Source organism: Geotrypetes seraphini, chromosome 10, assembly GCF_902459505.1.
Source record: "Geotrypetes seraphini chromosome 10, aGeoSer1.1, whole genome shotgun sequence".
NCBI classification, from domain to species: domain Eukaryota; kingdom Metazoa; phylum Chordata; class Amphibia; order Gymnophiona; family Dermophiidae; genus Geotrypetes; species Geotrypetes seraphini.
Genome location: NC_047093.1, coordinates 30,825,269 through 30,847,500, shown reverse-complemented (window position 1 = coordinate 30,847,500; position 22,232 = coordinate 30,825,269). Strand labels below are relative to the sequence as shown.

At 44.5% G+C, this 22,232-nt stretch overlaps 1 protein-coding gene across 5 annotated transcripts in view; it reads left to right on the top strand.

The window, feature by feature from the left end:
* The window catches only part of EVPL (envoplakin), a 138,350-nt gene that overhangs the window by 93,946 nt on the left and 22,172 nt on the right, over window positions 1-22,232 (top strand). For all 5 annotated transcript variants that reach the window (XM_033961906.1, XM_033961909.1, XM_033961905.1 and 2 more), the window contains 5 exons: window positions 78-194; window positions 4,924-5,070; window positions 7,788-7,942; window positions 13,472-13,569; window positions 16,365-16,561. In XM_033961906.1, coding sequence (XP_033817797.1) covers window positions 78-194; window positions 4,924-5,070; window positions 7,788-7,942; window positions 13,472-13,569; window positions 16,365-16,561 — 714 coding nt within the window. The remainder of the gene's footprint in view (window positions 1-77; window positions 195-4,923; window positions 5,071-7,787; window positions 7,943-13,471; window positions 13,570-16,364; window positions 16,562-22,232) is intronic.

The window sequence follows — 22,232 nt, the reverse complement described above, 5'->3', positions numbered from 1 at the left end:
GTTAAGATCAAGCAGTTGTTAATATTGTGTCCTTTTGGGTCAGACTAGTGACTTCATTATTCATAATTTGTCCTCAGTTCCAAGAGGATGCAGATGCTGTGAGCCAATGTCTGAAGAAGGTGAACTCTAACCTAGATACAAACTATAGCAAGGATGCTCCAGGGGCAACGTCTGACCTGCTTCGTCAGCTAGAGGTGAGGCTCGGACTGAGGGGTTTAATTTAATCACGCAGGATCCTGTACTATACTCCTGAAAGACTGGCTAGTATTTATGGGACAGAGACAGGAGGAAGTGTCTTTTTATATATATCTGGTGGGGGTTGTTCTAAAATTTAAACATTTTGGGAGGTGTTCTGTGTTTTGGTAAAAGTGCTGGGGGGGATAAAAAGTACAGAGGAAACTGCAGGCAATGCTCCTGAATGGGGACATAGAGGAGAGGTGGATTATCTTGCTATGAGCGTAATTGATTAGAAACATAGAAACATAGAAAATGACGGCAGAAAAGGGCTATAGCCCACCAAGTCTGCCCATTCCAAGTATCTGCCCCCCAGAGTTCACTCCCTTAGAGATCCCACGTGAGTATCCCATTTCCTCTTAAAATCCGTCACGCTGCTGGCCTCAATCACCTGCAGTGGGAGTCTATTCCAATGATCCACCACTCTCTCGGTGAAGAAGTACTTTCTGGAGTCGCTATGAAATTTCCCTCCCCTGATTTTCAGCGGATGCCTCTGGTGGTTGAGGGTCCCATGAGACAGAAGATATCATCTTCCGACTCAATACGTCCCGTGATGTACTTATACGTTTCAATCATGTCTCCCCGTTCTCTTCTTTCCTCAAGTGAGTACAGCCGCAATTTTTTTAGTCTTTCTTCATACGTGAGATCCTTGAGCCCCAAGACCATCCTGGTCGCCATTCGCTGAACCGACTCGATCCTCAGCATGTCCTTACGGTAGTGTGGTCTCCAGAACTGAACACAGCACTCCAAGTGAGGCCTCACCATGGATCTGTACAACGGCATCATGACTTCAGGTCTCCTGCTGACAAAACCTCTACGAATACAACCCATCATTTGTCTTGCCCTGGAGGAAGCCTTCTCCACTTGATTGGCAGTCTTCATGTCCTCACTAATGATTAGTGGTGGATCAAGTCTGGAAACAGATTGAGGCTCTGCCTTTGGAGGTCTTTTTTGTGCAAATAGAGATATGTCTTTTTTTCTTTCTTTCTTTCTTTTCTTTTTTTTTTCTATACCGCCTATCAAGGTTATCTAAGCGGTTCTACAATCAGGTACTCAAGCATTTTCCCTCTCTGTCCCGGTGGGCTCACAATCTATCTAACGTACCTGGGGCTATGGAGGATTAAGTGACTTGCCCAGGGTCACAAGGAGCAGCGCGGGGTTTGAACCCACAACCCCAGGGTGCTGAGGCTGTAGCACCCTGGCACCCTGGCACAATGTATGCACAATGGCAAAATGAACTGCTCTGAGGTGGGATAAGATGGAACAATGCTTGAGCGTGTGGAAACTATGCTAGATGGGTGGACCAGAATGAGGACTTGGAGTGTGTGTGTGTGTGGTGGGGGGGGGGAGGTTTAGACTTTGTTGGGGAGTTGATCATTGTGAATATGGGCTTTAGAGAGGGGTTGCAAAAGGAGGGAATGGGGAGCAGAAGGGGAAATTTGGGGTTTATTTTCTAACATTAGTGAAGGGGATTTGTTTAGAAGCAAATGTTATAGCGTCGTCTCGTGTCATGGAAAGCAAATCGTCAGTGAGAAGGGAATTTCTTTGCCTTTCAACTGTGTTTAATGCTGTACCATCAAACTCACCAGCAGCACAGGAGATGTGATCACGTAATACCCCTCCTAATCAAAGCCCATCGGCTCCCAGTATCCCATAGAATCACTGACGTTTAAAACATGCGCCGCAAGCTCTCCAGAATTTCTAGATAGACTCCTAATCCCACACGAACCGCTTTTAAGAAGCGATCCCCATTCCTGGTGCTTTATCCTCCCCCCTTCCCTTTAATTAATTTATTTTTAATGATGTCATTATTAACTTCCCCTCCCCCTTTACCCTCAAGCTCATGTTCGTATTTGTAATTTGTCTATTTAATGTTCTCATTTCCCCCCCCCTACAAAAATTTATTTTAACTTTTCATTTTTAGCATTGTAAACCGGCCAGGGGCACGTTGATGGTCGGTATATTAAAATGAATTAAACTTCAACTTCAAGAACACTGAGCTCAAATCCCCAACATCTTCTATCCTTCCCATTGATGCGCCTCATTAGCACGACCCGCTCAACTATTTTCTCAGTCACCGCCCCCACGCTCTGCAACTCAGTGCCCATAGAATTACGTGAAGAAGCAACATTCGATTGATTTAAATCAAAATTTAAAAACATTTCTATTTAGAGATGCCTTCGATCTCTAATCAAATCGTCCTCCAAACCTCTCTTTACAGACAGGTCCCTTCCTATTGTTCTACCCTTTATTGGCATCCTGTTCTTCCCCCCTTCGCCTATCATATCAGTACATCAATGTGTCACAGTCTATGTATCCCCAATTTTATATTTTAAATATACACCGCTTAAAAACCTGATAAGTGGAATATCAAATTTTAATAGAACTTGATACTTAATTTCTGGAAATCAATTTGGGGACAAATTAATCTTATTCTTGAATCAACAATTCCGTTAACTTATGAAGCCATAATTTGTGGTACGCTATTACATCTTAAGCCTTCTTTGGATAAATATAAAAGCCGTCTTTTCTTGATTATGATGGGAATAGCTATCCAGATGGTTACACGAAACTGGAAGAATTACGACAGACTTAATTACGCATTTTGGTGGGCAAATGTTTGTACCACTTATAAGTATGAGAGAATGAATGCGGAGTGTTTGGGGTTTAGTAATACATTTAGTAGGGTGTGGTGCCCATTGACATTGGGAAATTTCATGGCGACACCAGGAAATATTTCTTCACCGAGAGAATGGTTGATCCTTGGAACGAGCTCCCGGTGCAGGTTATCGAGGCAAACAACGTGCAAGAATTTAAGAGCAAATGGGATGCCCATGTGGGATCCCTTAGAGGGTTAAGCCAATGGAACTTGTCACCAGGAGTGGGTTCCCTAGGATAGTAGACTTGGGGTGGGGCAGTAGAGTGGGCAGACCTGATGGGCTATGGCCCTTATCTGCCGTCATCTTCTATGTTTCTATGTTGTTGAATCGCACTAACTGTCATGTATCTCTCCTTGTATTAGTTCTCCTTACACATCCAGGGTGGGTGGGGGGAGGGAAATGTATTCTGATTACTAAAATTACTTAATTATAATATCGTAAGTCCATGATATGTCTTCATCTATTAGTTATGGGGGGAATGATTGTTTTATGTATTAATTGTGTATTTAAAGTGCGTTCTTTGTAGTGTTTATGTCTAAATTAATTGCATGGCACTGTCAAAGTTTGAAAATGAATAAAGATTTAAAAAAAAAAAAAAGAACTTGATCTGTAGCGAAGGAAGGGTGTTTGGAACTTAAGAGAGATATTTGCAATGTGCAGAAGGCAATATTCATACTGTCTTGCCATACTTGCTGCTATTTTTCAAAAAGAAAAGTCCAATGTTCCTGGCGGAGAACTGGTATACTGTATATATAACAGGGGTCTCAAAGTCCCTCCTTGAGGGCCACAATCCAGTCAGGTTTTCAGGATTTCCCCAATGAATATGCATGAGATCTATGTGCATGCATATTCATTGGGGAAATCCTGAAAACCCAACTGGATTGCGGCCCTCAAGGAGGGACTTTGAGATCCCTGATATATAAGTACCTTCAGACACTGCAGGGTGAACTTTAGATGAACTTCCCACCTGTACTTTGCCAGGGTACCCCAGGTCCCAGCTTTGCCCCTCTCCCCAACTTGGGGAGAGGGGCAATATTTGGAATGTATGTTGCAACTGGAAAATCCTTCTGAAAATGTTCCCTTTGGATATTTATTTAATTGAATTTATTAACCGCCTTTATGAAGAGATTCACCCAAAGCAGTGTGTCATAAAACCACAAAAATGGGTCCAGTTGTATAGCACAAGGTTTGCAAGTTGTGAGCAGTACTGCCAGCCATCAAGGCTTCACCCACAAAGAGGGCCACTTTATTCCTTTGGGTCCTCCACTGTTAACACATGCTAGTAGTTAATAAATAAGACTCAGTTCTTCACAGGGGAGTTTTACTTTTCACATTAAGTCATTTAAAACAACTAAACAGCTATAGGACCACATTTGGTCAGAACAGCATAAACAAATTTCAGCACCTTGGAAAGCTCAGCGAAATTTAGTTGGGCCCATGTCCTATAGGCTCTCACATTGCACACTATGAATGAACACTGGACAATACTTTTATTTTTTTTTAAACTGGATATTTGTCAGATTGCACAGTTTGTCTTATAACTGTGACAAAATGTGGGGGTTAGCATCTCTACTTTTGTAAGATGTGTAATAATTTGTAATAATTTGCACCCACCTACCGCCAACTGCTTGCTGGGGTTTTGAGGGTAGGATTCACCTAGGTCAGTGCTTCTTTACCCTCTCCTGAAGGCAGATCTAGCTAGCTGATTTTTCAGGATTACCACAGTGAAAATATATAAAATACATTTACATATGATGGACCTTCAGTGTATCTCCTGAAATATTCATTGTGGTAATCCTGAAAACCTGACTGGGGAGGTGTTCCAACAGGAGATGATTGAGAAGCACCGACCTAGTTGACCTGAAGTTTCTTGGAGAACTTTATTTTAAGTGCTAGTCAGGTCTGTCTCTTAGCTTCTAAAATCTTGCTATGTGGCACAGAGACCTCTATTGCATGGGTCTCTCACCCTAGGAGTATGTATGATGCTCCTTTTCTGCAGTTTCTTTATCATCATGTTCTATCCATACAGAAAGATGAGAAGACCATCAATCAGGCTGAGAAGGATATTGCAAACTTGAAAAAGAGAAGCCTGGAGATTCCACCATTGAAACTACGGAGGACACACCTCTCTCAACCAATTACCGTGGATACCATGTGTGACTGGGACTCAGGAGATGTAAGGAAACCTTATCATTAAGAGTATGGGGAAAGCTGGTTCAGGGACTCAGGTGACAAATGTACTGCCGTGAAGAAGGACCCTGAATCATGTCTTCTGCTTTGTGGGTTGGCTGAGAATGTTGTGGAGGTAGCATTCACAGCCCCCAAAGAAAAGGGAGTCATGGTAATTGTTCTAAGGTGACACCTAGTGGTTGGATTTAGGGGCCCATTGCAGGGTTCTGGAACAAGTGCTGCATTAGTATCGTTCCTGCCTAGAACCATCACTGCAGCAACCAGAATAAGTGTGCTGAGAAGATCTAAAATAGCAGAAAGTCCCTGGGTGTTTGCAAATGAAGGTCTGTGATGCCAAATCCCAGCCCTGGTTCTGAATGAACTGAAAGTATAAAGAATCTGGAGTTTAGGGAAGATGAACACATCAGTTTATCTAACCATTTTTTCCCCTATTATATGCTCTGTATTGGAGACCAGACATCTCAGTTTATCAACTTTAGCATAGACCCCTTATGACAGAGATGCCAAGTTACCCAGTTCCAGGCTAGAGACTTTTCTGACCAGTCCTGGATTTGAATTTACATTCCTAATCCTGCAATGAAACCAAAGCTGCAGGTCCCATAATGCAGTGGTCCCCAACCCTGCCTGGAGGACCACCAGCCACTCAGGTTTTCAGGATAGCCCTAATGAATATGCATGGGGAAGATTTGCATGCCTGTCAGCTTCACCATATGTAACTCTTTCTCATGCATATTCATTAGGGCTTTCCCAAAAACCCGACTGGCTGGTGGTTCTCCAGGACAGGGTTGGGGGACCACTGCCATAATGCACCAAGATGGGGTAGTCATAAATCCTGTCTGGAACTGAGTAACTTTGCATCTCTATTATGAACAATTTGCATCTGCAAGAAATCAGATCTGGGAGGAATAATAAACTGGGAAACTAGCATGAATTTGTCACTGACCTTTATAAAGGAGCAGAATTGCTTCTTACAGCAGAGGTTGAACCCTCTACTCTAATCAAACAGGGTTCACTTACTAATGACTGTGTAGTGGTTCAGACAGAGAACCTTATGCTGGGATGGTGTAGGGGGAGAATTTGGACAAGTTCGCTGGCATATTCATATACAAATTTGTCAATTTTATGTATGCAGATGCCTTGAACTATGATTTTTCTATTGAAGGGAGAGAAACACTGAAATAGACAATGTAATGGCAAATAATAATAATAATAATCACTTTATTCTTATATACCACAATACCACAAACAGTTCAGAGCGGCTTACGAAGGAAGAGACTGCATACAGACAACGATATTACAAAAAGCATTTAGAAATATATCAGCATGAAAACATTACAAAAGGCACTCTGAAATTCATCAGCATGGGAATAAAATCTGACAAATTTATCAAAAAGATAGGTTTTAATTGATTTTCTCTGAAAGTTTGGTAAGAAAATGCATTTGAGATACACTCACTTAGAACACTATCATTTCAAGCTGGTAAATGGAACAAAACAAATGCCTATCTAAAAAAAAAAAAAATCTCTTGTAAATGCAACCCTACGTGTACGACCGATACCTGCAAAATCAAAATGATAGGAGAGAGAAACTGGAGCTGAACCTGTTATAGTTTTGAAACAAAGGCAAGCAAACTTGAAAAGAATCCCGGCTTCCACGGGTAGCCAGTGTAAATTTTTTATAACGACGACTTACGTGATCTGATTTTTTTTTTTTTTTTCTAGCCTAAAAATAAAGCAAATTGCCACATTCTGAACAATACTTAGCTTTATCGCACGCACCTTTTTAGCGTTCGGTAACCCTCGCGCTAGCCGAAAAACTACCACCTGCTCAAGAGGAGGCGGTAGCGGCTAGCGCAGCCTTCAAATTAGCGTGCGCTATTAAGCGCGTTAAACCGCTAACGCGGCTTCGTAAAAGGAGCCCTTAGTCACTTAATAGTTTTCCTAAAAGATCCCAGATATACAATGTTGCAATAATCTAAGATGCTTAAGATCAAAGATTGGACTAAAAGGCCACCTGGCCCATTTTCTTCCCACTTACTGCAATAGCACTGACTTTCTTTGGTTTTTACCTCGTATCTTTGCACCCCAACCACAAAGGAGCCTTGTGCTGGGCTTCCCTGAACATTACACATCTCCCTCTTGATTTGCGGGGGATAGGGGCAGAGCCAGACCGCGAATGGTGAAAAACCGTGAAATCCGGTTCTGACCAACCCCCGCCTCCCTCCCGCCTTCCCGGCCTTACCTGGTGGTCTAACGGGCTTTCAGGGCAGGAGCGATCTTCCTACGCTCCTGCCCCGTGCAGATCGCCATTAGGAAATGGCTGCTGTGTGTTCCCGTAGTCTCCCCACAGCTATTTCCTAATGGCGATCTGCACGGGGCAGGAGTGTAGGAAGATCGCTCCTGCCCCGAAAGCCCGCTTGACCACCAGGTAAGGCCGGGATGCCGGGGGGAAGACTTAACGATAGGTTTGTTTTTTTTCTTTTTTCCCCTCCCCAAAAAATTGCGAATATGTGAAATCGCGATTGCCGAAACCGTGAATGGGGAGGGGGAAGTGTAATACTGTTTGGTGCCCCACCATTTTTCACTGGGAAGTTGCTTCATGCACTTCCCATCCTTTGCATGATTAGTTAGCGAAAAGGAAATTGTGGGTGAAATCTCTGATGAGAAAGGAAGAGACGGGACTTGTTTCTGCATTTTTCCTTAGATGCAGCTCAGCAAGGGGGAGAAATACATTCTGAATGACAACAGCGATCCAGAGAACTGGGTGGTGCAGAGCAAACAGGGGGAGACAAAGAATGCACCAGCTGCCTGCTTCTTCATTCCACCCCCAGACTCTGAGTGCACTGACCATCTTAAGAGGTGAGGACATACCCCAGGGGGTATCGGCAGGAGACGTTTAAAATGCAGCACAAATCTGTTCTGTTCTGATAAATCATTGAGGGGAAACTTATTAATGTGGGCTACTGTTAAGATGTCATTTTCTGTTAACACCAGTTATTAGTCACTAGGTCTCATTGCATAAAATGGAACCTATGCTAAGATAGCACCAGTTAGTGGTAAAATAACACATCTTAATGGTAGCCCTATTGTTAACTTCCCATCTTAGTATGAAGAGTTTCAGACTCGTAACCAGAGCCGATATTGTGATGTCATAATGCCTCATTCATAAGAACATAAGAATTGCCGCTGTTGGGTCCAGACCAGTGGTCCATCGTGCCCAGCAGTCCGCTTACGTGGCGGCCCTTAGGTCAAAGATCAGTGCTCTAAATGAGTCCAGCCTCACCTGCGTACGTTCCAGTTTAGCAGGAACTTGTCCAACTTTATCTTGAATCCCTGGAGGGTGTTTTCCCCTATAACAGACTCTGGAAGAGCGTTCCAGTTGTCTACCACTCTCTGGGTGAAGAAGAACTTCCTTACGTTTGTACGGAATCTATCCCCTTTTAACTTTAGAGAGTGCTCTCTCATTCTCCCTACCTTGGAGAGGGTGAACAATCTGTCTTTATCTGCTAAGTCTATTCCCTTCAGTATTTTGAATGTTTTGATCATGTCCCCTCTCAGTCTCCTCTTTTCAAGGGAGAAGAGGCACAGTTTCTCCAATCTCTCACTGTACAGCAACTGAAGATTGGCGTAATATTCACCACTTTCCAGTCTTCCAGAATCTTTCCTGATTTGATTGACAGATTGGCTATTAATTGAAGCAGTCCAGCTATAGTCCCTTTCAATTATTTGATGATCCTCAGATGGATGCCATCCGGTTCCAGGGATTTATCGCTCTTAAGCCTATCAATCTGCCTACATACCTCCTCTAGACTGACCGTCAATCCTGCCAGTTTCCCATCTTCATTTCCAGCATATAGCCTGATGGGTTCTGGTATGCTGTGTTTATCCTCTTCAGTAAATACAGATGCAAAAAAATGTGTTCAGTTTGTCGGCGATTGCTTTGTCCTCCTTTAGCACTCCCTTTATTCCATGGTCATCCAACGGTCCCACTGCTTCCTTTGCGGGTCGTTTCCCCTTAATATATCAAAAGAACGGCTTGAAGTTTTTCACCTTCTTGGCTATTTTTTCCTTGTAGTCTCTTTTGGCCCCTTTTACCGCCTTATGGTACCTGCGTTGATGTTGTTTGTGTTTATTCCAGTTTTTGTCCGTCTTTGACCTTTTCCATTCCTTAAACAAAGTTTTTTTTGTCTCTGATCGCTTCCTTCACCTCTACAGTGATCCACGCCGGTTCTTTGTTCTTTTACCTCTGGATCCCTTGTTGATACGCTGTATATATAGATTTTGTGCCTCGGTGACTGTGTCCTTAAAAAGTTTCCAAATCCACCAATGCCTAAGAGCCAACCTCATCAGTGATGTCACAGTAGCTTGATTGACCTATATTTGGCTCACTTTTATTACACAGAGCAGTGATTTCAATTTCTAGAGACATTTTCTTTTCTTCTTCTTCTTCTTTTTTTTTTTTTTTATATTAAGGGGTCAAGTTACCAACATGGGCTACCATTAAGATGTGTTATTTTACTGTTAACACCGGTTATTGGTAACTAGGTCTCATTGCATAAAATGGGACCTATGTTAAAATATCACAGTGGTTAGTGGTAATATAATATATCTTAATGGTAGCTCATGTTGATAACTACTTAGAGAAGAAACCGATCTAGATTCTACCGAGAGTTCTGACCTACCTTTTAACTTTTTCACTAAGATTTCAGGGAAACAGGCACTGGACCATCTTCTACTTTTTCATGACAAATCTTTAGTTTTTGATCCTAGACAAGCTGGATTCTGCCCTGGTCAAGCACAGAATCCTTTGTATGATCAATCAGCTAAGGCCCGCCATTGATTGAAGCTGCTCAGTCATCTTAGTTTCTCTTGATCTTTCAACACTGTTTGACCTGGCTATCATCCTTTATTTCTGCAATACCTCTGTGATATTGGCATTCATAGAACCTCTTTGAATTGGCTCTCTTCGTATCTTACAGACTATTCTTACCAAAACCAAGCAGGATCTACCCTTCATTTCACCCTATTTTGTATGGGATCCCATAGGGCTCCATCCTGGGGCCTACACTCTTTGATAACATTGCTTTGATTGTTTCTTTAGCGGCCTATAGATTATATAAAATATTCTCCCATCCTCTTCCATTCCTCTTCCTTCAATCTATTGTCATCAGTTCAAACCCCACCCTTAAGCACATCCTTTGTGCACTGTGGTTAAAAGTTTGCACATACAAGCTGTACACGTGCAAACATTTGTGTAAAGGCCCAATTCGTGGGGTTATCGATATAAATGACTCTGAAAACGATCCTCCTTTTTCATATTTTAAGGAGTTTACTTGGCAATTGGAACTAGGTTCTCCTTTGCACTTTATGCTGGAGCTGAATTAACTTCTTATACTTTTTGAAGTCCCTCAGCTTATCTGTCCAGCATACACATCAGGGGCTGCCTGGCTAGTCCATATCAAATGATTGCATTAGCAGCTCCCTAATTGTCCTGTGAAGATGTACGATTATAAGAAATACTTTGCAACAAAGTCAATATAAACTATCTAACATCCACATGAACTTCCAGTTATTTATATGCTGGCAAGTTATTCAGCGTATAAATAACTGGAGGTTCATGTAGATGTTAAGACAATTATAAGAAACTAGTCTTTAAGCCCGTTACATTAACGGGTGCTAGAAAGCAGCCCCCTTTCCCTCTCCCCCTCCAGTTCCTCCCTGTCTCTCCGTAGCCCCCCTTCTGTCTTCCCCCCTAAGCAAAATGATCTGCCTCCCAGCACACCCCTCCCCCCCGAAGCAGCTCCCTTTCCCTCTACCCTGCCAATTCCTCCCTGACAGTGTCTCCGTGGTCCCCCTTCTGTCTCCCCTCCCAAGCAAAGCTGTCTGCCTCCCAGCACACCCCTCCCCCCCAAAGCAGACCCCTTTCCCTCTACCCCTCCAATTCCTCCCTGACTGTCTCTCCGTGGCCCCCCATTTTTTCTCCCCCCCAAGCAAAGCTATCTACCTCCCAGCACACCCCTCCCCCAAAGCAGACCCCTTTCCCTCTGGCCCTCCAGTTCCTCCCTGACTGTGTCTCCGTGGCCCCCCCTTCTGTCTCCCCCCCAAGCAAAGCTGTCTGCCTCCAAGCACACCCCTCCCCCAAAGCAGGCCCCTTTCCCTCTCCTGCTCCAGTTCCTCCCTGTCTCTCTGTGGTCCCCCTTCTGTCTCCCCCCCCCAAGCAAAGTTGTCTGCCTCCAAGCACAGCCCTTCCCCAAAGCAGGCCCCTTTCCCTCTCCAGCTCCAGTTCCTCCCTGTCTCTCCGTGGCCCCCCTTCTGTCTTCCCCCCAAGCAAAGCTGTGTGCCTCCAAGCACACCCTTACCCCAAAGCAGGCCCCTTTCCCTCTTCCTTCTTCCCAGTTCCTCCCTGTCTCTTCGTGGCCCACGCGATTTTCTCTTCTCGCGGTCTGGCCAGCTCCCCTAGTCCCTTGCCACCGCCGCCACCCCCTTCCTTTCCCGCGGTCGACAAACCTCTTGCCTCCAGCAGCTGCTGCAGCACTGTAAACACGTTGCTTCGCGGCCTCTACTGCCCCGATTTGCTCTTCCATGTCCCTGATGACGTCATCAGAGAAACGGAAGAGCAAATGAAGGCAGTAGAGGCCGCGAAGCAGCGTGTTTACAGTGCTGCGGCGGCTGCTGGAGGCAAGAGTTTTGTCGACCGCGGGTAGGGAAGGGAAGGGGGTGGCGGCGGTGGCAAAGGACTAAGGTAGCCGGCCAGACCGCGAGAAGGGTAGGCTGAGAGGAACCCGGGACCGTGGCAGAGGCTCGTTGCACAGTGTAAATACAGTTGCTCAGTGTGAGGCTTCCTTCGCTCTTCCGGGTCTGCATTCCGACTCCTCAACGCGCCAGCCTGAGCCGGCATAGGCGGTTGAGGGTGGAAGGTTGTGGTCGGAGTTGCTAGGCTGCAGCGGATGTGTGAGTTGCGAGTGTGGGGCCTGCAGCGGCGCGAGGTGGAGACGGAGAGCAGGCTGTGGTGACGTTGTAGGCGCGCATGCGCACTCGTATTTTCCCGACGGACCAGGGAACACGTTTTTTTTAGTGCGCATGCGCGGCCTATCATTTTATTATATTAGATAAAATATTTAGGGGAAATGCAGAAGACATACATAAGAATAACATGAGAGAACAAGCTAAGAGACACACATCAACTCTTGGCTAGGAGGTAGTACAACTGCTTTAGGACAAGCTTAACACTAGTGGTGTTGTGTTTGAAGGGGGGGGGGTCTTTTTTTCTCTTTACTCCTTTCAGGTGGTTTGTTGGGTTATTTTTATTCTTCTATTGTAAATATGGAACAAAGGAGAGGTTGTTAGATTTGTTTCTTGACCATGTTTCAACATTCTTGGTTTTGTCCTCTTAAGTTGTAACGTTGCCACTATTCCTGTTTTTAATCTTTTTGCTCAATTGTTTTCTTCATAACTTTTGCAGGCTTTGTTGTGGGGTTCAATAAAAGACCTCTTGAAAATGGAAAAGAACAGGCTTAGTACAGTATATGGTTTCCTCACTGGCATCCTTAGAGGGCGAGGTGGTAGACAAGCAGAGACTGTGAAAAGAGACCTTAGAAGTGGTCTTGGCTACAAATAATCAGAAAGGCTGTAGAGCGAGACACTTGTTCAGAGTGGTCTAGGCCAGTGTTCTTCAACCACCGGTCCATGGACCAGTGCCAGTCCACAGAAATTTCCTGCTGGTCCACAGGGTCAGCACGTGCATCAGGCCCAAAACAGTGTTCTTCAACCACCAGTCCACAGTGCGATCGATGCAGCGTTATCTTCCTAACTGATTCAGTGCACAAAGCCACGGGCAGTGGCTCCTACGGGCATCCTGCGCCTGAATCGGAAGCCTTCTCTCTGACGTTGCAACGTCAGAGGGAAGGCTTCCAGATGAGGTACGGGACATGCAAGGTGCAATTAGTACTATTACGTGGCGGGGTCTGGGGTGGAGATTGGGTAGAGATGGGCGGGATCTGGCCCATGACTTAGCCCCGTGTTCTTCAACTGCCGGTCCACGGACCGATGCCGGTCCACAGAATAATTTTTTTTATTTCTGCCGGTCCATAGGTGTAAAAAGGTTGAAAAACACTGGTCTAGACCAGTCACTCTTAAGGCTATCCTGGGGGACCACCAGCCAGTAGGTTTTTTAGGGTATACCTAATGAATATGCATGAGAGATTTACATGTAATGGAGCTGGCAGACATGCAAATTTGCCTCATGCATATTCATTAGGGATACCCTGAAAAACTTACTGGCTGGTGGTCCCCCAGGACAAGCTTGGCAACCACTAGTTGACAGGTTAAGCTTGAGAGAAAGTCATCGGAAACATATTTTGGAAAAAAAAAATCTGCTGCTCTTTACAGCCTTGAAGGTGAAATGAATGAAGTGAAAAAGAAACAAACAGTGATGCAGAATGCCCTGAAATCCAACGATCAAGAGTCACGCAGATCTAACCAACGAGGTATGTGAAACGAACAAGATCCGTTTCTTGGTCCCGAAATCGTCCTGCATACACTCTGTCATCTATTCAGACGTCTGGAGGCAATTCCCCTTAGAAAGAAAGAATACAGACAGTGTCCTAAAGGGATAGCCTAATCTTTTATTAGTACATCCAGCTTTTATACTTTTTTAACATGGGTCAGTGGTATTAGCAAATGACGTAAGTACAAACCATATCTGGTGACAGGATACATAGGCTTCAAAGAAGTAATCAACACTAAAAAAAAAGGGGGGGGGTGAATGAGCAGGATATGTACTTCATTGTTTAAATTAAAAGGGGTAAAAAGCTTCCTTTATCTATCTCAACCGGTACATGGCAGTGGGGGGTTGAGCCTTCATTGTCTCAGACAGCTAAGTTCGTTAACATGATTAAATGACCTCTTCCCAAACATCAAGTTTTTTGATTACCTCCAGCATAGACAGAGACAGAAAACTTATCCTTTCAAATGTGTCCTTTCAGTATGTTGGTTTGTTAAAACAATTAGATGTTTGAAAATACACGTCAGAAAAGATGGCGCTGGTTTACTTAAAAATACGAAGAATCAGCTAGTCCCATGGGCTGGCTGGTATTACTACATTACTTTGTCATCAAATTTACATAAGGGTCCTTTTTACTAAGGCGTGCTAACTGATTTAACACATACAAACTGATTTAGCGCGCACTAAAGATAGGCGCCTTTGCATTTAGCGTGCCTTCGTAAAAGACCCCCCCCCCCTAGAGGAGTTGAGCATGTCTGGATCCAGAGGTAAAAATGATCCAATTCGGGTCACATGTCCAGAAGATGATCTCTGTTTCTTAGTGAGGGCACCCCAGAATAGTGCTGTGCTAGTTACTCTTCAAAAGTAATTAATTAAAGTTGCTAATTACGTCTCAGCTTAAAGTAATTACAGATTTACAGATTTATTTAATTTGATAGTCCACTATATTACAAAGCAATCTAAGCAGTTAATGATAATAACTGGATAGAAAAGACCACCCCAAAGCCCACCCAAACACACAAAACCCAGATTCTTCCATTAAAAATTTAAAAATAATTAAAAATAAAATAAAAAAAATCACCGTCTTAAATATCCACTTCCAGAAGTGAGCCTGGAAAAGCTTGCTGGAATAGATGAGCTTTATTTATTTAAAAGATTTCTTTATCGCCTATAACTAGGCGGTTTTACAAAAAAAAAAAAAAAAAGAAGTCATAAAAAACATACAACACATGTTATACAAACATGTTATACAGCAATTCCTTCATATCAGCCATTATTTATAGCATTCAACAACTTATCGATAGAAGATCATTCATAGCCCAGGAAAGTATTTGATTATTTCAAGGAGGTTTGATCAACTCTTGCCAACCACATCCTCATGTTAGTTACCCTTCAAAAGTAATTAAGTACAATTACTGAGATAGTGAATTAGTTAACTACTTAGAGCTCCTTTTACTAAGCTGCGATAGCGTTTTTAGCGCATGCAGAATTTTAGCGCGCGCTAAACCCGCGCTACGTAGCTAGAAATAATGCCAGTTTAGGGCTGGTGTTAGCATCTAGCGTGCACGGCAATTTAGCGTGCGCTAAAACCACTAGCGCAGCTTTGTAAAAGGAGCCCTTAATTGATTACTGCATGAAAATGATTAACTACAGTATGTAATTACTAGTAAATTGGTATCGCACAACACTGCCATGGGATATGCATGAATTCTTCCCTACATACCCTGGATCAGTGGTTTAGCGAGGGTGAGAGGTGCCCAGGGTGGTGGTGGCACCCCTCTTCCCCTCCCCTCGGTCGCATGCACCGCTTTTCGTTCCTCATAAACTTTTTAACTTCTCTGACACGAGCAGCATGCCCGCATCAGTGTTGGCTCACCCTTTGACGTCGGTTCACAGTCATAAGTGCGCCGGACAAATGGGCGCCAACAAATTGGAGCGGACAATTGAGCGCAAGACATCAGCGCGCTGCAGAAAAACCTTATTTTAAAGGGCTCCAATGGAGGGGGTGTGGGGGGAGGAAACCCCCCCCCAGTTTACTAAATACTGTTCACGCTGCCGTTGAGGGTGATTTGGGGGGTTTGTAACCCCCATTATAGAGGAAACTTAACTTTTTCCCTATTTTTTAGGGGAAAAGTTAAGTTTTCTGTATAATGTGGGGGGTTATACTCCCCAACAAGCCAGCGCAAACAGTATTCAGTAAAGTGGGGGGTTCCCCCCCCATTAGAGCCCTTTAAAATAAGGTTTTTCTGCGGCGCGCTGATGTCTTGCGCTCAATTGTCTGCTCCAATTTGTCGGCGCTGGTTGTCCGACGCGCTTTTGTCCCGTCACTTTGACGCCAGTTCCTAGGCGCGGGACCCGGAAGTGATGTCGGAGAGAGAGTGCCGATGCTGATGTGGGCAGTAATGTTCCTCGCGCCGGAGAAGTCAAAAAGGTACGGGGGAAGGCAAGGGGTGTGCGTATGCAGGGCAGGGGGAGGAACAGGGGGGAGCAGAGAGGAGGAGAGGTGCCGGCATCCCTAGGAAGATGGTATCCAGGGCAGAGCCCCTCTACTATGCCACTACCCTGGATGGAGACTCACAATAACAGAAAGATCACCAGTGGTTCTACTACTGAATATGTGAGAAAAATGTTATTAAGCCTGTGACAGGGACAGATTTGATGCCAAGGACTAGAAACCAAACCTCTAAATGAACGCTACAGTCTTATACCAAAAAAGGGGCATATCCCACAATGCAGGATTTCATTGATTTAGCTGGCATTTGCCTTCTGTCTTTCCAGCCCCAGCTGGTGACAGGATGGGTGATACCACCAGGGGACAAGCTGATGACCTTGAAGGCAACAATCTCCTCAGCAGGCTCAACAAGATTAATGGAGACCTGGGGCAAATGGAGCAGGAGATTCTGAGGCGGGTGAGAACGCCAGTGAACAACAACCAACCTTCTGATGACATCGTCAACAGATTGAGAGAGCAAGAAGTAAGTGCCCTGGAGTAATGGCTGACAGTTTAGAAGAGGAGCGGAGCTCGAAGAACTCAGAGGAGGCCTACACCGTTGTGGTTTTAATGTACCCACGTGATTTCTAATTTTCAAAAAGAAACTACTTATGTTCTCTTTGAAAAAATGGTGTAATGTATGGGCTGAGAGCAGCCATGTACTTACTTACTCATCTGTGTGAGTGGAAGAGGAAGGAAAATAATGTGTATGCGTGTCAACGTGAAAACGCCATATACGTGTGCCATTTTTCTCCTTTGCATTAAACACGTTTCTGGGTGCATTTGCTTGCAGCCGAACTAATGGACCATGTGCTGAGGAAGCTTGTGTGTGCTTTTACTCAGCCAGGAGGGTAATTTTAAGACGAGATATTTCACTGGGTAAGTTTCTCAAAGAATTGCTTTCCTTGTGTGTTTGTTTTTAACAATTAGGGTTCTAGGGCAGGAGTAGGGAACTCCGGTCCTCGAGAGCCGTATTCCAGTCGGGTTTTCAGGATTTCCCCAATGAATATGCATTGAAAGCAGTGCATGCAAATAGATCTCATGCATATTCATTGGGGGAATCCTGAAAACCCGACTGGAATGCGGCTCTCGAGGACCGGAGTTCCCTACCCCTGTTCTAGGGTACCCTAAGTGATCAGAGTTAAACCACACAAAGACAGTCCTGGGGTCTAAGCGTAACCCTGCATTATTTCTGCCTTTCCTGAAGTTCTACAAGAGCATCCGCAGATCACTTCCAACAATGAACAAGAATAATGTGCCCCAGATTTTAATTGACATATAACAGTTAAGTATGTCAAAAGTCAATATCGCCAAAAAATCAATAAAAATAAAAACACCAAAATTGACCAAACAAAAAAAACCTAATATACATTTTATTTATTTATTTAAAATGCAGGTTTTAGTGTTGGCAGCGGCGGTAAATGCTCTGACACTCATAGAATTCCTGAGGGGGGGGGGGGCTTAGGGTTCCTTTTATCAAGGTGCGGTAGGCGGTTAACATGCGGAATACCGCGCGTTCCACCGCCTGCCGCGCTAGTCCCTAACGCCTCCATTGACAAGGCGTTGGGTTCTTGGCTTGCTGCAGGGGTTAGTGCGTGATGAAATGTCCGACCCGCTAACCCCCGTAGCGCACCATGATAAAAGGAGCCCTTAGTTTTCTATACCGTTCTCCCAGGGGAGTTCAGAACGGTTTACATGAATTTATTCAGGTACTCAAGCATTTTTCCCTCTCTGTCCTGGCGGGCTCACATTCTATCTAATGTACCCTAGGGCAAGGTTAGGCAATTCCGGTCCTCGAGAGCCGGAGCCAGGTCAGAACATAAGCAATGCCTCCGCTGGGTCAGACCTGAGGTCCATCGTGCCCAGCAGTCCGCTCACGCGGCGGCCCAACAGGTCTAGCACCTGTGCAGTAATCCTCTATCTATACCCCTCTATCCCCTTTTCCAGCAGGAAATTGTCCAATCCTTTCTTAAACCCCAGTACCGTACTCTGCCCTATTACGTCCTCTGGAAGCGCATTCCAGGTGTCCACCACACGTTGGGTAAAGAAAAACTTCCTAGCATTTGTTCTGAATCTGTCCCCTTTCAACTTTTCCAGATGCCCTCTTGTTCTTTTATTTTTCGAAAGTTTGAAGAATCTGTCCCACTCCACTTTCTCTATGCCCTTCATGATCTTGTAAGTCTCTATCATGTCCCCTCTAAGTCTCCTCTTCTCCAGGGAAAAGAGACCCAGTTTCTCCAATCTCTCAGCGTAAGAAAGGTTTTCCATACCTTTTATCAGACGTGTCGCTCTCCTCTGAACCCTGTCAAGTAATGCCATATCCTTCTTAAGGTACGGCGACCAATATTGGACGCAGTACTCCAGATTCAGACGCACCACCGCCCGATACAACGGCAGGATAACTTCTTTCGTTCTGGTTGTAATACCCTTCTTGATTATACCTAGCATTCTATTCGCTTTCTTAGCGGCTGCTGCGCACTGTGCCGTCAGCTTCATTGTCATGTCCACCATTACCCCCAAGTCCCTTTCTTGGGTACTCTCGTTCAATAATATCCCTCCCATCGTATAGTTGTACCTCAAGTTTCTGATTCCCACATGTAGTACTTTACATTTCTCAACGTCAGGTTTTCAGGAAATCCACAATGAATATGTATGAGATGGATTTGCATGCATTGCCTCCTTGAGATGCAAATCTGTCTCATGCATATTTATTGTGGATATCCTGAAAACCTGATCTGGTTCCGGCTCTCGAGGACCGGAATTGCCTACCCCTGACCTAGGGCAATGGAGGGATTAAGTGACTTGCCCAGGTCACAAGGAGCAGCATGGATCACTCTCTTGCTTAAATTACTTGATGCACTGGAGATTTGGAAAAACAATATAATAAGGTTTGAATTAATAATAGGCTTGCTACTTTAATGTTATTGCATACAATTGATTCTCTGTAACATAAATCATATACAGCTCGCAGCTTTCCTTCAAACCACCTCAAACTACAATTCAAGGCCTTTTCTACTATACACAGCGCTTAAGAATAAGTCTCGTATTTAGATGGATCCAGTGTTTAGTTCTGCATAGCTCACGAGACACTTTACCAATTATTACTAATTAACATTTCAGACTAGATGTCAAGTGATTTTCTGTGTATCAGCTCTCTAGAAGAGTCTTATCTTTTTACAGCAGAGTCCCTTTCTTCCAGGCTAATCAGCAGTGCCAGGCACTCAGAGCCAGATTTATATCAACGATGCCTGTTAGTCGAATGTAGGCACGATCTCTTTGGCATTCCCTTCCATATATAGCGCGTCTCAAATTTACTTATGTGAAAAGTATAACTCTCTTGAAAACATTTCTTTTTCAGAAAGCCTTTTCTATTCAGTTAGACGATTCTGGTGTCGTGAGGCAATCTGCATAATGTTTTATATATATATATTTTTTTCTCTCTCTCTCTCTAAATTTATTTAGTTTTTTCTATTCTGTGCTATCCATTAAGAACATAAGAATATAAGAAGTTGCCTCCGCTGAGGCAGACCAGAGGTCCATCTCGCCCAGCGGTCCGCTCCCGCGGCGGCCCATCAGGCCTATTGCCTGAGCAGTGGTCCCTGACTATCCCTATGACCTACCTCTACTCCTATCTGTACCCCTCAATTCCTTTATCCTCCAGGAACCTATCCAAACCTTCTTTGAAGCCTTGTAATGTGCTCCGGCCTATCACGGCTTCCGAAAGCGCGTTCCATGTATCCACCACCCTCTGGGTGAAAAAGAACTTCCTGGCGTTGGTTCTAAACCTGTCCCCTTTTATTCGTATGGAGTTCCTTTCTGCTTTAACTACAACTTTGTAAACCTCTCTGTTAACGGCCTAAGGGAGTAACAACCTAGATCAGGGCCGCTTACCCGCTCTAGGTGCCTGCATTAGTTTGTTTTAATTGGCGCGATAATTGAAAGTGCCATTAAAAACAAACAAACAAATAAAACAATAAAAAAAAATAAGGCCCAAATTCTGTAACCACGTCTAATGTTAGGCGCCTATGTAAATTGAACGACAAGCCCAAAAAAGCTTTTTAATCAGCTCAAATTGAAACATAGGCGCCTCTCAAGAAATAGCGATTCTGTAGCAAGGCACCGCTAAATGATTTAGGCGGCCTTCAAAAAAAAAGGCGCTCTGCACGGCTATGTGTTAGGCGCCTTGTTACAGAATCGCTGCTCTTAAGCGTCCTTAAGCGCTCGCATGGCCGCCTAACTTTTGAGTTGTGCCTCGAGCTGGCTTATTTATTGGGCGTCTCCAAAATAGGTGACCAAATAGGTGCCGCTCAGCGCGATTCACTTAAACGGCGCCCAACTGGACTTGAATCGCGCTGAACGGTGCCTATATCGGTGCTTAACGTTTGGGCGGCTTCGTATACAATTTGCCCCTAAGCGTCTAGTGACACTTTAACAGAAAGTAGGCGGGCTTAGGGGGTGGAGACAGAGCTAGGCGCAATTCTGCAAATGCCTTAGGCACTTGTAAATTAAGCCAGGAAAACTCTGGTTATAATTAGGTGCCGCTAGGTGTGATTCTACAAATGGCACCTAAATGTGATTGACGCGCCTAACGATTTAGCCGGCGTTTATAGAATCTGGCCCCTAGGGCATGTCTTGGTGTTGTAGGGAAAATGCTTTTTCCTGTGCCAGAACTGGGTGTTGCTGGAGTTAAAGCAAAACAATACGTCCTGACAAAAGTACTTTTTACTGCCCCGTTTAACCAGCTTGTTCCGAGAAGAGTGGCGTTAAAGTGATCATGATTGCTGGGAGGGCTATGGGGTACGGTTAGAACATAAGAACATAAGAAGTTGCCTCCGCTGAGGCAGACCAGAGGTCCATCTGAGGCTCCCGCGGCGGCCCATCAGGCCTATTGCCTGAGCAGTGGTCCCTGACTATTTCTATAACTTACCTCTTACTCCTATCCCTATAACCTACCTCTACTCCTATCTATACCCCTCAATCCCTTTGTCCTCTAGGAACCTATCCAAACCTTCTTTGAAGCCCTGTAACGTGCTCCTGCCTACCACAGCCTCCGGAAGCGCGTTCCATGTATCCACCACCTTCTGGGTGAAAAAGAACTTCCCAGCGTTTGTTCTAAACCTGTCCCCTTTCAATTTCTCCAAGTGCCCCCTTGTACTTGTGGTCATCGGAGCATATCTAAAATAATCTTGCTCTGTTTCAAAACACGACAGTCAAACTTACCGACACCTCTTAGGACCTTACGATCTGCAGGTCAAAATTTGCTCGTAATCTCCTCCTTAAAAATAATCAATACTCGAAGAAACAACATTTTTACAACTTATGCTCCGCAGCTATGGAATAAGTTACCTTCCCATCTCAGAGAAGAACAAAATCTTGATCGGTTTAAGAGCTCACTAAAATCCTTCTTATATAGAGATGCTTTTCAAACATAAACTCAAACAAATGATGTTTCTCTTCATAGGAACTCGAACCTCCGGATGCTTCAGACATCTTCCCTATTGGCCCGTTTACTACTATCCTTATTTGTTTCTTTCCTATAATTATTGAATTTCAACCCCTGTCCCTATTGTATCATGTTGGTCTTGTTTTGTTCTAGCATATGTCCATAATTTGTAATATTGTACACTTCTCCCTCCATACTAGCGGTTTCTGCACTTGCGGTTTCGCTTATTCGCCATTTTTCCGATGCTGACTCCGCCCCCCCCAAATTAGGTCATGAGTAAAGTTCCTTTTCTTTTACTGTACCGATAAAAAAGTGATAGAGAACTGAAATGCTCTTCCGGAGTCTGCCATAAGAGAAAACACCCTCCAGGGACTCAAGACAAGGTTGGACAAGTTCCCGCCGAACCAGAACGAACGCAGGTAGGGCTGCGGACGTTACCAGACGTCCGGATTTCCCGGACATGTCCTCCTTTTCAGGACATATTCGGGGATCTGGACGGCTTTTCAAAACCTGGCACTTTGTCCGGGGTTTTGAAAAGCTTCCGACATCGGGACGGCATCCATGAATGCTAGGATGCAACCTGGCGACGTCACAAGCACGCCGTCATTGCATCGCATCTGCGCATGCACGGATGCCGTCCTGATGCGAGAAGGTTAAGGGGGGGGCGGGACTGGGGGATGGGTGGGATGCAAATGGAACTGGGTGGGCCTTG